This window comes from Necator americanus, chromosome IV (genome assembly GCF_031761385.1).
Source record: "Necator americanus strain Aroian chromosome IV, whole genome shotgun sequence".
NCBI classification, from domain to species: domain Eukaryota; kingdom Metazoa; phylum Nematoda; class Chromadorea; order Rhabditida; family Ancylostomatidae; genus Necator; species Necator americanus.
The window spans coordinates 36995175-37010407 of NC_087374.1; the positions used below are offsets into that span (position 1 = coordinate 36995175).

The 15233-nt window shown below is 38.5% G+C and overlaps 2 protein-coding genes across 2 annotated transcripts; both read right to left on the minus strand.

Annotated features, from left to right (window-relative positions):
- Positions 1-1089: 1089 nt before the first annotated feature.
- RB195_003875 (uncharacterized protein) lies at positions 1090-10216 on the minus strand (the record flags this gene model as incomplete). The annotated part of the gene is made up of 20 exons (XM_064201719.1): positions 1090-1236; positions 1324-1478; positions 1595-1732; positions 1791-1872; positions 1948-2093; positions 2605-2758; positions 2835-2917; positions 3372-3453; positions 3506-3669; positions 4336-4417; positions 5123-5269; positions 5402-5495; positions 5605-5699; positions 6372-6479; positions 6642-6734; positions 6791-6925; positions 6982-7181; positions 7249-7355; positions 9951-10092; positions 10162-10216. The coding sequence occupies 20 exons, from the start codon at positions 10214-10216 to the stop codon at positions 1090-1092; spliced, it is 2409 nt and encodes an 802-aa protein (XP_064057600.1).
- A 1557-nt stretch (positions 10217-11773) lies between these two features.
- RB195_003876 (uncharacterized protein) lies at positions 11774-15134 on the minus strand (the record flags this gene model as incomplete). The annotated part of the gene is made up of 5 exons (XM_013436619.1): positions 11774-11916; positions 13598-13698; positions 14656-14753; positions 14812-14915; positions 15053-15134. 5 exons carry the CDS (start codon positions 15132-15134, stop codon positions 11774-11776), a joined length of 528 nt encoding a protein of 175 aa, XP_013292073.1.
- Between the last annotated feature and the right edge of the window lie 99 nt (positions 15135-15233).

Below are 15233 nucleotides of genomic sequence, written 5' to 3' on the forward strand. Positions count from 1 at the left end.
GTCTATGTTTAATTTTAGATCTGCTCCTTGCATTACAAATTTTTGTAATGTTCCGTGATGTTCCGCAGAAGTGTTACTGGTTTATTTCACATCTACTCTTCACATTCCCAAGAATATGTTGTTTCTAAGAATATACGTTATGTTATTGACTCCCATAACACTTGTTACGAACATCTGAGAAAAAGGCAATAATTGTTATTTTTATTGTTGCAATAAGTTTGTAATCATAGCTGGTGTTAGTATTGGTACTACTGTCGCTATAGTCTGGTCAAAATCACGATTTATGGTCTAAAGCGACACGACCGCTCTCACTTGACCGCGTCCATATCACTGCAACATTTATTCATTTTGTGCTTTCTTCCAGAACACTCAGAATCGAACAGGATTCCGACCGTTCTGTTTCGAACTTATCATTTACTCTATATTGCATCTTAAATCAAGCCGTTTTGACCAAAATTGTCGATTTATAGTGAATTATTGCGTGAACTACGAGATACAAAATGAAGCTGTTTCTAGCCATGTTTTTGCGGCAGCGAGGAAGTTTTGTCTTAACCACACGCGTTTAAAAACTAGTATGAAATGTTTTTATCATGCGGACATCATTATCTGGACTGGACAACTTTGAGTCAAGAAGTGAAGGAGTCTCGTCGCGCAGACGCCTACGGATCCTCTGAGTATGGACATACGACAACGGAACGGAAGCGGAGACTAGACTTCTTTGACTTTTCTGTACCTTTTAGCATAAAACGTAAAATGAATGTAACATTTCACATTTATTCTGTGTTCACGCTTGGGAATTCACTTATTATGGAATGATTTTTCTCCTGCGAATGAAAATACTTCGACCATTTAGCGATCTTCCACAGAAGCTCCACTTTTTTAATCCTTGTGTCCAAACAAAAAAGAAACTCCAAGCACATTCATTGAATAGGTGATTATAATGACAATATCAATAGCAGTGACAAAGAGGGACACAAAGGAGTCATGACAAAAATCGAACAAAAAAGGACAAAAACGTTGGTATTTAAAGAAAAAAAAACATGAGAACGAATACGTAGGGAAAGAGATCTTAGTAAATAAAAATAAGATTCAGTATTTACTAGATAAATGAAATGCAAATGTGAGCTCATTTAGAGTGGTGTTATCAAATCCAGCAATAGACTTGAAATACTCCCATGGCTGAGGATGACGAGATGAATAGTGACGCCAACGAAACAATTCTGCCATTGTTGCCGGCTGTAACACTTTTCATTTTACCATATATATTTCAATTAGCAAAAAATCTAGAAGTTGTTTCCAAACAATGAGGGCAAAAATGTACACCTCATCCTCCACTTCTTCGGTTAGATCTTCATCTTCTTCCTTCCGATTTGCGTCCCTTTCTTCAGTTTTTTCCTCAGAACTCTCGGCTTTAGTGTTAGTGGCAACGGAAACTTCGTCTGCACTCGCACTAGCCATCTCATCTTCGTCCTCTTCTCCTGATTGAAACTTTGTTTTACAAATGCTTACTCACTCTATTTACAGAAAATAAAGCAAAAAACAGGTGAAACAGAAATCGGAAATACAATTTTCAAAGAACTGCATTTCTCATTACCACTCGCTTCTTCTTCAATTTCAGCTGGGAGTAGCCCACTTCCATCACATTTACATCCAAGTAGATCATGCGTCTCGCATTGGGTTTCAGCGATAGTGAATATATCTTCGAGGTCCTCATCAGCGAAGGTGAATTTAGCTAGAATTTCGTTGTATGACGAAAGAAAAAGAAGCACACAGAAAGTTTTATAACTAACACGACTGGTCGTTAAGACTGATTAAAGAAGTCAGTCCAGCCTTCTTCACCTGGCGCTGAAGAATCTTTTCGTCTATAGTACCCTGCATGTAAGGAGATGACGACTTATATTTACTCGTTTATTTTATGCGATAAGGGCGAAATCACGCTGGTCTCACCGCAGTCACAAGTCTGTAAATATGACATGGCCTTGTCTGCCCATCTCTCCATATTCGAGCCATTGCCTGGAGATCCAACGCAGGATTCCATTCGGAGTCGAAGAGAATCAGTCTCGAAGCTCCAATCAGGTTAAGACCGACACCTCCTTTAAAAAAACATGGAAGAATCAAATGTAACAGGACTAATTTTTATCCACGCATCATGTGGAACTGATAAAATAAGAGCGTTTAGAGCAAGGAGTTTTGCTGACGAGTTAACTGCAAGACTACTTCATCTGAGGGATACATTATAACTGTTTTACTTTCTTTCTGAAAAAGGTGATGATGTAGCCGTAGCTAAACCTATTAAAAATCTTATCCTTCGCCTGATATCAGTCAACGATAATCGCTCCGATATCTTTCACGTAGTCTTTTAAACTAGTTTTAGACGAAAACAAAAACATAGGCAGAGTACATATAAGGATTCCAATAAGTCCACGATTAAGAACTCTGACACGTTGTTGTGTGCACTGTGTATTTATGTTGCTATTTATGTTGCCTAAATACTTTCTGCAGAAAGCTCGACTACGATAATAAGAGCGAAGATTTCGCCTTCAAAAAAAGCATGCAAGAGCGGTTACCAGTCTCATTGAATTTTACCTCTAAAGGAATACTCACCTGCTCTTGTACTCAGGAGGAATACGTTCTCAGGATCCCGCTCAGAGTTAAATTTATTGACAATCTGTTGTCGATCAGCAATAGGTGTCTGACCATCTAATCTCATTATACTAAGATCAAGAGATGAACACAGAGAAGCTAGCATGTCTAATGTCTAAAAATCAATCACAACCAAATACTTGCATAGTTCACACTTAATATAAATGGACGGTGAGATGTTGATGACATACCTTTGTAGAATTTGACACTACGACCGCACATTCCCCAAGTTGGCGGAAACTTGCCATCATCTCCACAAAAACGCTCAATTTTCCTAAACACATTTTTTCCAGATTAAACCATTTTGGATATGGACATTTAACAGAACTGATGATAAAATAAATTAGTGGAAGAATTAAACAAAATTAAATGAAGAAAACTATAATACATAGATGATCTCATGCTCTCTCAAAACTTTTGTTCGTTACTTCCATTGATGAGATCCTTTTATTCGTTCCCAATTCTTAGGATTTTCCGAATTTAAACACATTGGAAATAGTTAGAACATAGAACATTTTGGACGTACTAAGATAGTAGAACACAGCAAAATAATATTTAGTCACCTAATCTGAACATATCCTGTTTATGTAAACATCACAAAGAATGTAAAGATGTAAGAGTGCAGTTATTATAGTCTCATTGCTATTCGATTCTAACTGATACTTAATGATTGTGTCCGATATCACACAAACTTGCTTTCAAGCCAACAGCTTTATGGAGTACAGTACCCGAATCTGCCAGACTTGCTGGTCGATCACCATAGTTCGTAGGAAAGGCCGAGAGCAAACGTGAATAGTCGAAGCGACCGCTCTGAGTGAAACTTTCTATTCACATAGGCTACAATTTTTTCAATCGAAACAACCTCGATGGCAGATCGTGACAGCTTCTTATACAGGATAGCTGGATGATTTGCAGCTTTTCTCATCATGTTAATTAGCACTAGCGGTTCCCCAGTGACATGATCACATAGGGCTCGAAAAACATTTCTCTGGATTGGTGATGGCTCGCAGAACAGAACATACTCATCTAAAATTATTATATCTTTCTCTGAAAAAGCATAGCCACTAAGAAAAACAGTGTCAATACATCCAAGACGTGTTGGAAAATACAAGTGTTGCAAAATGTACGTCTTCTACATATTTATGTTGGACAACTTCCACGTCCAACATAAATACGTAGAAAACATTAACATGCGCAAAAGTTTTCCTTGTAAACATAAATATGGAATCCGTAGGGATGAAAGGTGTGGTTGGCTCTAAGTGGGTTTCCAAACATCCACCGTACGGGCACAACGGACGTCTAACCGACTGCGCACATTGACTTGACACATAGACTAGCCTCTTCCTCTCCCCGAATTCGGTGGCGTATCCCAAGCGGATCTGAAAGGTGACCTGGATGGGTCAGCCGATGAGCCAAGTCAGTGTGCGCATTCTATTAGAGGGTTCGAAACTGCGTTAGTGCCAATGAAGCCTTTCATCCCTCAGGCATCGATAAATTGGTACCAGACCTGTTTGGTAGGATAAAAAGCACTGACTTGACCATCGGCCTGCCCCCTCGGCCAACACGCGTTCCAAAACCTCAACGATTACGAATTCCGGTAAAAACGCGTTGGAACATCCCAAGCGGATTGATACTCCAGAGACTTTGTCATTTTATCCTTTTAGACATTAATATTATTACAGCTATACTTACTTCTAACAGGTAGATGAACGTTGTTCACCTCAGCAGTGCGTCTTAACAAGCAGTCATTAATCGTGGCATTCAGTTCTGAATCCTATAAACAGATATTCTCTCATTCTACATCAAAAAGATGGACAAGAGTAAACTAGATATCACGGTTATGCTGAATTAAATTGGCGATTTATGCGACTTTCGCAACATTTCGATGTTCGATTCCACGGTGTAGAGGTAAATGGCATCAACGAATAAAAACTCGAATTAGGAAACTAATCAGATGCCTATATTACACCCTACTCGACTCTAACCAAAATGACAACCATATTTATAGTCATTCTCGAAGTTAATCGGGGGTTCCGATTCCAGAAATGGATCCACAGGCATATACTTCACAAATCCCTCATGTAGTGAGTGCGCAGTGTTAAAAGAGGAGGAGGATTTCCTGATTTTTTACATCGTAATTATTTATCTCATTAAAAAGGTAATTAATGATCCCGAATATTTTACCCCAAGAGGAGTCTTTTATAATTGACACAAGTGAGCCGCTGCTCAGCCGCTTATACCATAGGTATCTCGTAGGATAAAAGCAATGTTCTGATGGAGATACGAAGCAATTATTTTGAGTCTTTTCGTAACTAAGAAATCAAATAGATTGGAGAAACCACGTTTCGCGCGAAATTTGAAGTGAGGAAATAATATTCCCTATGAAGATGAAGATGTGAAAAAATGTGGAGAAAGCAAGGAAAACGACACCTTGCTGGAATATATATGAAATGTTCACAAGATCGTTAAACGTCTCAACCTCTGCACTGCACTTAGATTTGAACTCTGCTACATTTCCGAACTGAGTTGGGCGGACGAAATCCAAGAGAGAAAAGAACTCTTCCACATCATTTTGTAACGGTGTTCCGGTGAGAAGCATGCGACGAGAAATACCCAATGAATCGAGCTAAAGAATGGATTTCATGGAATGAATGTTATTTTACTGAGTTAAAACTAACTACCACATAAAAAATCAAGTTATTTCAAATGCGAATACAAACATTGTAGAATTGGAAAGATTTGAAAGTAGAAAGCGCACCGCTTGCCGTAGCTTTGTATTAATATTCTTCAATCGATGTCCTTCATCACATACCAGTATGTCAAAGCGTACTGCTGCCAGCTTCTCAATGTACCTGTTAGCAACACCAAATTACACCATACAGTATAGAGAAGTATGAGAAAGAAGTATAGAGAAGTAGGAGACCTAGATTTGAAGAGAAAGTAAAAATATGAATAAGAAACCTTAAAGACATCTCATAGCTGATTATCAAGTATGGATAAGTTATGTAGGAACATGCGTAGCTGGATATATCTGATGTCTTTGTCACAGTGATTGCCTGCAACGAAAAGAGTACTGCATGTTGACTCCCGTTCTGTGAAAAACATCGCTACATTCCAGAGAATCTGCAACTATCAACCATCCGCATCCATCCACTCTGTTTTAAGTTAAATTGGTAGGCTTCCGATAGTTCTTGGCAAAATATATTGTATCTGAGATAAAATGTAGTTGGTGAGGGGAGAGGTTACTCAGTGGAGTTCTTATTTCTGGAAGCAAATAACCAAGTTAATTGGTGCCCTAAGACCTAAGCGTTATTGATAGAGGATCAGTGGCGTGTAAGCTAAAGTTCCTGGGAGAAAAGGAAGATAGAGCGTTTAGAAATAAGGGCACCACTGGGTGGCGCCACCCCCAACTACATTTTCTCCCGCTTTGAACGTAACTCGTTAAGAAAAACGGAAAAGAGATCTGAGAAACACATTTTAGATTCTTAACAGATGTTATTTTTGAGATCGAACTGTTAAGAAGTTACTCTGTCCCATCCCTTAAGCACGACATCATACGAAAGTTGAAATACCCATGGAACAATTGTAGAATCTTGGAACGAAAACGTATAGGCCTAATATTTCGTAGTGTGACAAAGAAAATGTACGCGAACATTCAGAAGTCGAATGCATGCAACGAAAGAAGGATCGGTTCAGAATCACTTCTAACATAACATTTCTTAAAATACCGGAATTCTAGTCCTGTAGAACCACTTGCGAAATTCGCTCTTCCAGTTATTCACCAACGATGAAGGAACAACCAGCAAACACTTCTTCGGAATATACCGACTAGATCTCTAAAAAATCAAAGTTATTCGATGAACTGGAATTCAATAGAGCATGGATGAACTTTAATAGTACTTAGTGAATTGTTGAAACCGAATTAACCGAATAGGCTTCTAAACAATAACAAACTTGTAATAAGTGTAATATGTAACATGTAATATATCAAAATATACCTTCGGCTGTTTCATTAAAGCAAGAGTGGCCACAATGGTCTGAATGCTCTTCCCCAAGCCCATTTCATCAGCAAGAATGACGCCGCGTCCTTCCTGAAGCGACGCACTTGAAAACTGTAAACACAGAGTAAATTTAATAAAATGTAAACCTGCAATCGAGAGAATATGAATCGTATTCCATCCTTCTGATGTTCTCTTAAATGGCGACTCATAGAAATGTCGGCGACTACTGCCTCCTCTCCATATTCTTCCACTCTGTCTTTGTTTACGATGAAAGGTGATACCTTGAAGGACGACCGTAAGCAGAAAAAAATCATCTGAACGGCAAAATAATGACAACCTCCTCGTCGGGGGTTGCTGTTGCAACAAGAGGACATCTGAACTGTCTACGGGAGGCATCCTTAACGGCATCGTTATCCTGCGAACACCGTCGCTCAGCAGTACCTAATTTCGGTCTCGGCTCGTTATAAGCTGGAGACAATGTCATTGCTCGCTTCAAGGAATTCGTCTGTGGTCGCTCAATAGCAGGTGAGACAGAAACTACAAAAGGATTAATAGCAGCACGCTCATCTTCTAAGAAAACAAAATAAAGAGGAATAGAGATTACCATTTGAATCTCGAGTTTGAATTCTTTCCTGAATTTGAACTTCCCATACTCCCATTTTGAACTCCTTGCCTTCATGCAGATCATCGATGCGTTTTACTGATGTTGACCTAGCAGTTTTAGAATGTCAAAAAATGAGCATAGAAATACCTCCACTGTCTCGAATGCTCTATCCGATCCATAACAAAAGACAAGAAATTGACTCTTTTTTCGTAATTTGAGAGTAATCAGAAAATGAAACGTGCAGCAACGATTAGATTTGAGTGAAATCTAGAATTTAATTTGAGGTTACATAGAACAATTATGACAATGTTGTAAACTGAAAACTACGATCCCAGGATGCTAACAGTTGAAGCTTTTGAGGAACTCGTTTGGTTTCACGTATAATTTGGTACCCAAATAACAAGTAACAATAACGAGTAGAAGTAACAAGTAGTCAAATTTCTAAATCGAGGCAATCACCCGCATTGCACTGAAAATCAAAATTTTCCGTTCAACTTCTAAAATTTAGTTTCATAAAGTTTAATCTTCACTAGTTGTAAAGGGATCCATGTAGTATGAGATCACTTGACTAATCTGTAAATTAAAGGCATCACCCCACGAGTCTGGGGTGGTACAGATTTCCGGTGGAGTATTCATATACGGGGTCGTAGATTATGGGGAGGAGGGTGATTCCGTTCATTTCTTCCTAATTGCCGTAGAAAACGGCCCGGAAGATACGGCTTCGAGCGTTCCAGCGCACTATTTTCCACGAGGAGTTCGATTGGAGCGCGCCAGCCCTGTGCGGCCTCTTCCGGGCCGTTTTTTGCGGCAATTAGGAAGAAGTGGACGGAATCACACCCCTCTCCATAACCTACTGTCCCGTATACGAATACTCCACCTGAAATCCGTACCACCTCAAATTCGTGGGGTTTGCCATGCCTTTAATATACTTCCATATGATCCCTTTCTTTCGGCCTCAAGCAAAAGAATAATAACAAAGAGGGCGTCATGATAAACTTGGCTCAAACACAAATATACTATATACATCGATTCAAAATCTAGCACTAGCTGCATCGGAAGTGGTTTCAACGTGTACCTTGCTTTCACGTCAAATTAAACGCAATTTTTTGTTTTTTGATTTTGGGTTTCATGCGGATTTTGACTCTGGCTCTTCGGTTTTTCACCAATAGATATAAAGCAAATAAAAACAACGATGGAAAGGGTGTATAATTTTGATAGATCGACCAGACGATTGCCTTCGCTATTCAGCAACAACTAATGAGTGTACAGTACACTCCTCCTTGATTAGTATGCAGGTAGAGGTCGAAGTGAGTTTAGCCGATTATCCAAATATTTAGCGACTAACAATCAACTACTACATCATGCAGCATATAACCCGCTGCGGAGATTTTCACGTGAATCTTCACAGTTGGCATAATTCAAAAGTAACTAAAAGAGAAACGAAATTAAACAAAGTCCACACTGAAAAGAAGAAACTGGCGATCACACGACATGAAAGAACTATTACACGTAATCTGCAATATGAACATGGAATGGTGTTACTTCCATGAAAGTTTTTCACGAATGGAACTGCGACGGGAGGTACATAAAAACTTCCAGAGCATTCATTTGTGGTAAATTGTAATTGGGAGAGAGAGGCACTACCTTATTCTTGGAAGTAAATAAGAAAATCCTTCGGGGCCCTAATCATTAGTTCTACGGGATCTATGCTGTGTAAGCTAAAGTTACGAAGAGAAAAAAGAGTAACGGGTAGCACCCTGACGAAAAGAAACTTTTCTATCTCATGCATAATGTATCCCTTATAATCAAATTGGATTGAAATACAGGAAAAAAAACAAGCTAAAACCAGCTACTTCTCAAGTTTTAAAGGTTTCCTCTTTTGGGCCTATCGGCTATAATTTCCGCCGCAGCGAAGACCCTGCCTGTAAACTGCGTGCGCGAACACTGGATTATTGGAACCAAAATGTTAGAGCCAGTAACTATTAGTTTCTTATCTCTTACGGATGAGAAAGGATAATTTTCTTTGCTTCCATTAACCAACTTCCGGTGGCCCTGCTCGCTACATTTTCTGGGTATCAGTTCATCTACACTAGATAGTGTTTGTATAAAATACTTTTAATTCGAAATATCAGTTTTTGTTTAGTTTCATTTTGTTGTTACTGCGCAGTTTGGTTCCTTGAATATCTCAAAAAGATCCAAAAATGCTGCATTATTTTTTATTATTATTTAACTGACGTTGAAACACACTAATGATGGGAGTTGCCAGCTGAGTGTCATTGATTCGGAACTATCGACAAGCAAGTGACCTCTGCCTACATCCTCATCCTATATTTTGTTGCAAATTCTCAAGACAAAGTTTAAAAATGCATAGAACTAGATCAGTAATCCGCGAATAGTTGCCCAATCCGCTCCAGTTCAGAGGCACTCTTAGCAACTGTAAAACTGGCTATGCCATATACAAAAAAAAAAACTAAGCACTTTTTTTTTGGTCGTGATTGCAATCCTTAAGTGTCATATGACTGTTCCACTAGAGAATAACAACCTCCAAATCCACCTCATTTACTGTACATTCAACAAAATGAAACCAACTGCGTAGTTGGTAAGAACTAAACATAGCGATAGTATGTACTTTTAATACCTGCATAACTGAAAATCTAATATTTAGTATTTTTGGTACGCTATCAATTCGTCCACCACATTACCTGCTGATAACATCCTTTTCGTCCTCGGATTTCAAAAGTGCTAGGTTCGAATAACATATAAGTACACCATCTCCTTCCCATTTTTTGTGTTTTCTTGTGGATACCTTTGTATAAAGAACGGAGAACCGGGCTATTTCAGAGCCTAGGAAGTAATCTTCGTCACAAAACTCGTGCTTTATAGAACGACAACACCCGTTTAAGAATAGCCGACCTGTCTCCAGATCGAGGCTGTTCGATCCGGTGTCTTCGTATTCATACACTTGCATAGTGACCTCTCATATAAAAGACCAACTAGAGTGCACGCTTTAGAAATCTCAGTTTTCCCCTCATGCTTCATCCACTACAGGTAGTTGGCACTGACAAATATCTCACAAATTGCAAATGACGACAAAATAAATTTATCTCCTATAGACAATACAGATCATCCAGCGAAACAAATATTCGAGGAAGAAAAATCTAGCCACTTACGAATAAAATAAACTAGGAGTAACCTGTCATGAAAATTTCCACATAGAATATTTCCAGAAAAGCGACTTGTAACGCAACAAAGAAAAAATAACAGTTCTTAAATTAAACCAAGTTGCGGCCAGAAGAAGATTGCAAATTCGTTTCTAATATTATTGATACATTATATCACAGAGTCACTTAAAATTGTAAAGACGACAAAGACTACAGACAAAATTAACCGCTGAAAAACGACAGAATCCAAAAACAAGAAGACCATTCCAAATCGTGTACGAGTGTACACACATAATAAAGTTGCAAAACAAGCAAATTATCATATATACCGCAGAATCTATGGAACGTCACCGTAAAAACTGGCGCTATTCAAACTTTACAACACCAAGATCTCCTGGACTTGTTTTAAATTGTTTAAAGAAAGTTGTAACCCCATACACATATACATATTTTGCTATATGCTGTTCGCTGAACATAGATGTGACATCAATACTGCGCGCGACCTATTTTTGTGCAGTTGCTCAGATCCACCGATTCTAGTCTTAGCACATTCGATAATAACACACACATCGATCACAATCACAAGCGCTACTTCAAACAAGAGGCCCACAAGCCCGCCGAAAAAGTGAACCATGAGAACGTTACTTTGACGGGAATGGTTGTGGCAGGTGGAGAAGACGGCAAAGTGATAATCGATGCAAATCGATTCCGCTGGTAATCGAGATCAACGTGTGAGGCAGTGTACAAGGGATAGCATAAAAGGTTAACCTAATGCGAAGTGATATTCTAAGGAAAAGGTTCTCATAATATATACGGACCGCAACAATTCCTAAGCTTGAAACAACCGCGATGCACCTGTCATAACATATAGCGCTAAACGATCTGTATGTCCCACTACGTGTTTTCTAAACAAGGTGAATATATCCCATGTACAGCTGTTTCGGCAGTTCCTAGCTCTGGTCCTTGCACAAGGCCAAATTGTGGTGAACACGTCTCAGCGCGTAGATGTCATCTTAGTGTAGAGTTATACGGAGAATTTGATGAGAAGTTCTTAAACAGATGATTTTGGGGTTGTAATAAAATAGCGCCGAAACTGAAATCATTATTAGCTCGAAGGTTGTTGTGACATATCCGTCTTGGCTATTACGGCAACGAATATTGTGCGAGAATACTGTAGGTAGCACGCCACTGGACATATTGGCACTATATAGAAATACACATATACAATCGGCACAGCCGTGGCACCATAGACATCATACTCCTTATGAGGATAAAGGTGTGTATCAAATCTTTTGAAGAAATTGATACAAATATGCACGACCTACGAGTACTGATTAGAAGTTTTCCCCAGTGGCAATCGCTCGCTAAGGCTTGCAGTTACTACTGAGCCAAGATAGTCCTTCATGCAAACCATCTCCCTGTGCAGCGCAAGTCGGCTGAACATACCAATTCCTGTCTCGAATTCGCGTGAGACCTAGTTTGTCTTGGATTTCATGAGGCTTCATTGCTGAAATAAGCAACATCAAATAGCTATTAGCACGTGATTAACAGGTCAACTGTTAGTAATTGCTCATTTTGCTTCTTCGTAGGGTACTGAACCACAATAAAACATTATTCTTTTTTACAGAGTATCATAAGTCAACAAGTGAAAGGATGAAAATATATAATGAAATAAGGGACAAAGCATAGAGCGCACGGCGTTGAACAATCGATGGGAGGATGCATCTACGTGTTCGAGTCCAATGCAAAATCGTTCGAAGTTTATGAAAGCGTGCACAATGATATGCAAGGACGAGCCGCTGGGCAAAGACAGCGTTATTATCCTTCCAAACAAGTGTAACTTGCCTAACAATTTAGAACAACATCAAAAAAAAAAAAAATAAAGGCAAATCCCGTTCATGGGGGACACTTGTATTGAAAAGGTTAAGAAATGGTATTTTTTCTTTTGGATTCTCTCATACGTGCCACATCCCGAGCATCAGTTTTAACGATTTCCAAATAACTTATTCTTGAGAAACTACTGTCACCCCAACATTTTTTTCAAATCCCACACACAGTGACACATGTTCGCATTCGTACAGAATGTCGCATATTCGATGACTAGTGAAGAAGTTATGCTTGGAAAAAACTTCGATTGGTTCATAAACTTTCATATTTCACGAAATATAACTATTGTAACAAATTTCCTAAAAATTGTATTGTAACTAATTTCCCAAAAAGATGAACTAAGATCAACATTTTTTTTTCGCAAATTTTAACTGTGCAGCTAAATGGACAATTCGAAACAAAACATGTGAGCGAGAGAAATATATACTACCATTTGATAATTTCGTCAAAAGTCAAATAAATGGTATATTCAGCTTTAAACACGGCGGACGCCTTAGCCAAATCAAAAAGGCAAAATTTAACTGTGACAAGTAGTAAATCAAACATCTGGGTCGACCACTGGACGAAAGACGATATCGACGGCACAATTGTCCAGTAGTAAAAAGTAAAAGGCAACATTAAAAGCTGTGGTATGCATCGGTTATAAAGGCAGTTTCAAGGACTAGAGATAATCAACTGCTGTGGCTGCAGGCAATACAACACCAGAATATATTTATTTCCACCGCGTTCGAAAAAACCACAAGAAAGTTTTTTTTTTTTTTGCAATTTTTTGGTGTTTTGCTTCCATGTAGGTGCCATTTTTCAAGGAGCCAGGACAAACAGGAATTCGTTCTTTGGCGAATACCAGCTGTGCTTGAGTTCGGTATGAATTTGTGTTCGCCACAGAAAATGCTTGAACAATAGTGGATCCGTCCCAGTCACATGCCCGAACGAACGGAGTTGCATAAAGATGAATGAACTCTTCTCAAAAAAAATGAAAAAGATAAAGATGATATTTTAAATTTGACAAGGTGCAGCTTCAATAATTATTAGTCTAAGCAGAGCGGTAGCAAAATCAACCATGATCTCATAACAATGAGCACTGTGAAAATAAACAGAGATGCCTAAAAACATAAATTGCAAAGCTTTTTCGAGTGATATTCAGAGAGAAAATAAACGCCCAATGTGAAATCCAAAAATCGCAAAAATCTATAGCGTTTTATGATCAAACGAAGGAGAAAAAATGAAATCGAAACAAAATTTATGAGAAAAATAGAAATCAAGGAAGAGAAAGTAGGAAAAAACAGCAAAGAAATACTCACCATCAGGAAGATCTTGCTTGTTGGCAAAGACAAGAATTATCGCGTCTTTCATCTCTCTATCATTAATTATACGGTGAAGTTCAACGCGTGCTTCATCAACTCTAAACAGGTACTGGTAGCAACAAAAAGAATAAAGGTAGAAGTTCACAGTGGCAGATAATCAATAATTGCCTCAAATCTGCTGAATTCTGTCATAAGAAGAACAAAACCGATGTCAATATGGGCAATATTTTGCATTTTAAAGTTACTGAAAGAACAAATAAAACTTTGCGTAGGGACTATTCGAAATAATGGTGGCGGATTGGCGCGCATACAAAAGAAAACATTTCTGTCTAATCACGAGGAGCTTTCGGAGAACTGTAGTTTCAAGGTAGTTGAGGTCATTTGGAGAATTGATCATGAATATAACTTAATATTAAATCTTGAACCATATTTTTTGAACACTATGCACACGGTTACATTCGAAGTAATCAATTTTTAGTTGCCCCATCCACACTTCGAGGTTTCAGGGTAGTCTTGTGCTTGTTGTAGTAACGAAAAAAGATAATATTTCGAAGGATTTATTCAACTTTTTATTTATTGAATTTATTTATTTCTCTTATAAAGTTCAAATTTATTTTCACCACGGGCTTAAAGCGCAGAATTCGAAGAAAAACTCTGACAAGTAGTTAAACGGCACCAGAAAATGCTTTCGCAGATGTTACTCAGAAATATGATGTTGGATGACATGAAAGATGATGTTACTATCGTCACTAGGTACCATCATAAGCAAGTTCAGCGAGGTGTTAAGAGATACAATTCCCACAGAACATGCATATCTATAGATAGCTCGTTCCTATTCGAAGTTTCAGCGAAAGAATTACTGCATTGTTTTTGTTGTTCGACTGTTTGGTGCAATAAATGTAAAACCCATCCGAAAAAAAAGCGAGCCTCATGAAGGGGCTAACATCGGTCCGCGATAAAATGACCTACCGACCTGTGTAACTGACAATTTGTCTAGGAAATTTCAACAAAATCTACCCAAAACTAAAATTATACGCCAGCTATTTGAAACTCACCTGTCACGGTCAGCAGCATCCAATACAAAAATTAGTGCTTGAGTGCCTGTATAGTAGTGCCTCCACAGTGGCCGAATCTTATCCTGACCTCCTACGTCCTAAAAAAAACAACACTACACATAATCTTCACATCAACTTGTAGTTTCTACCACTCACCCATACGTTAAATTTCACATTTTTATACGTCACCGTTTCCACATTAAAACCAACTGTAGGAATGGTCGTAACCGATTGACCCAATTTCAACTTGTACAGAATGGCTAAAGGATCAAACAGTTGAAATTACGAACAACAGAACAAACATAAAACAAAAAGTGGTTATAGTGGTTAAAACGCGAAAAACATTCCCAACACCGACAATACTTTCGAAAGTGAATCAACTAGGCGGTAAACTGACTAGTTTTTCCAGCAGCATCTAAGCCTAGCATAAGAATTCGCATCTCTTTCTTGCCGAAGATCTTCGATAGCAGCTTCCCCATTGATGAAGCTAGCTGAAACAACAAGAAACTACTGAGTGAACCTAATCATAAGTAACACCACAGATGAATCATAGGAAATTGAATTCGACGAGCTAGATA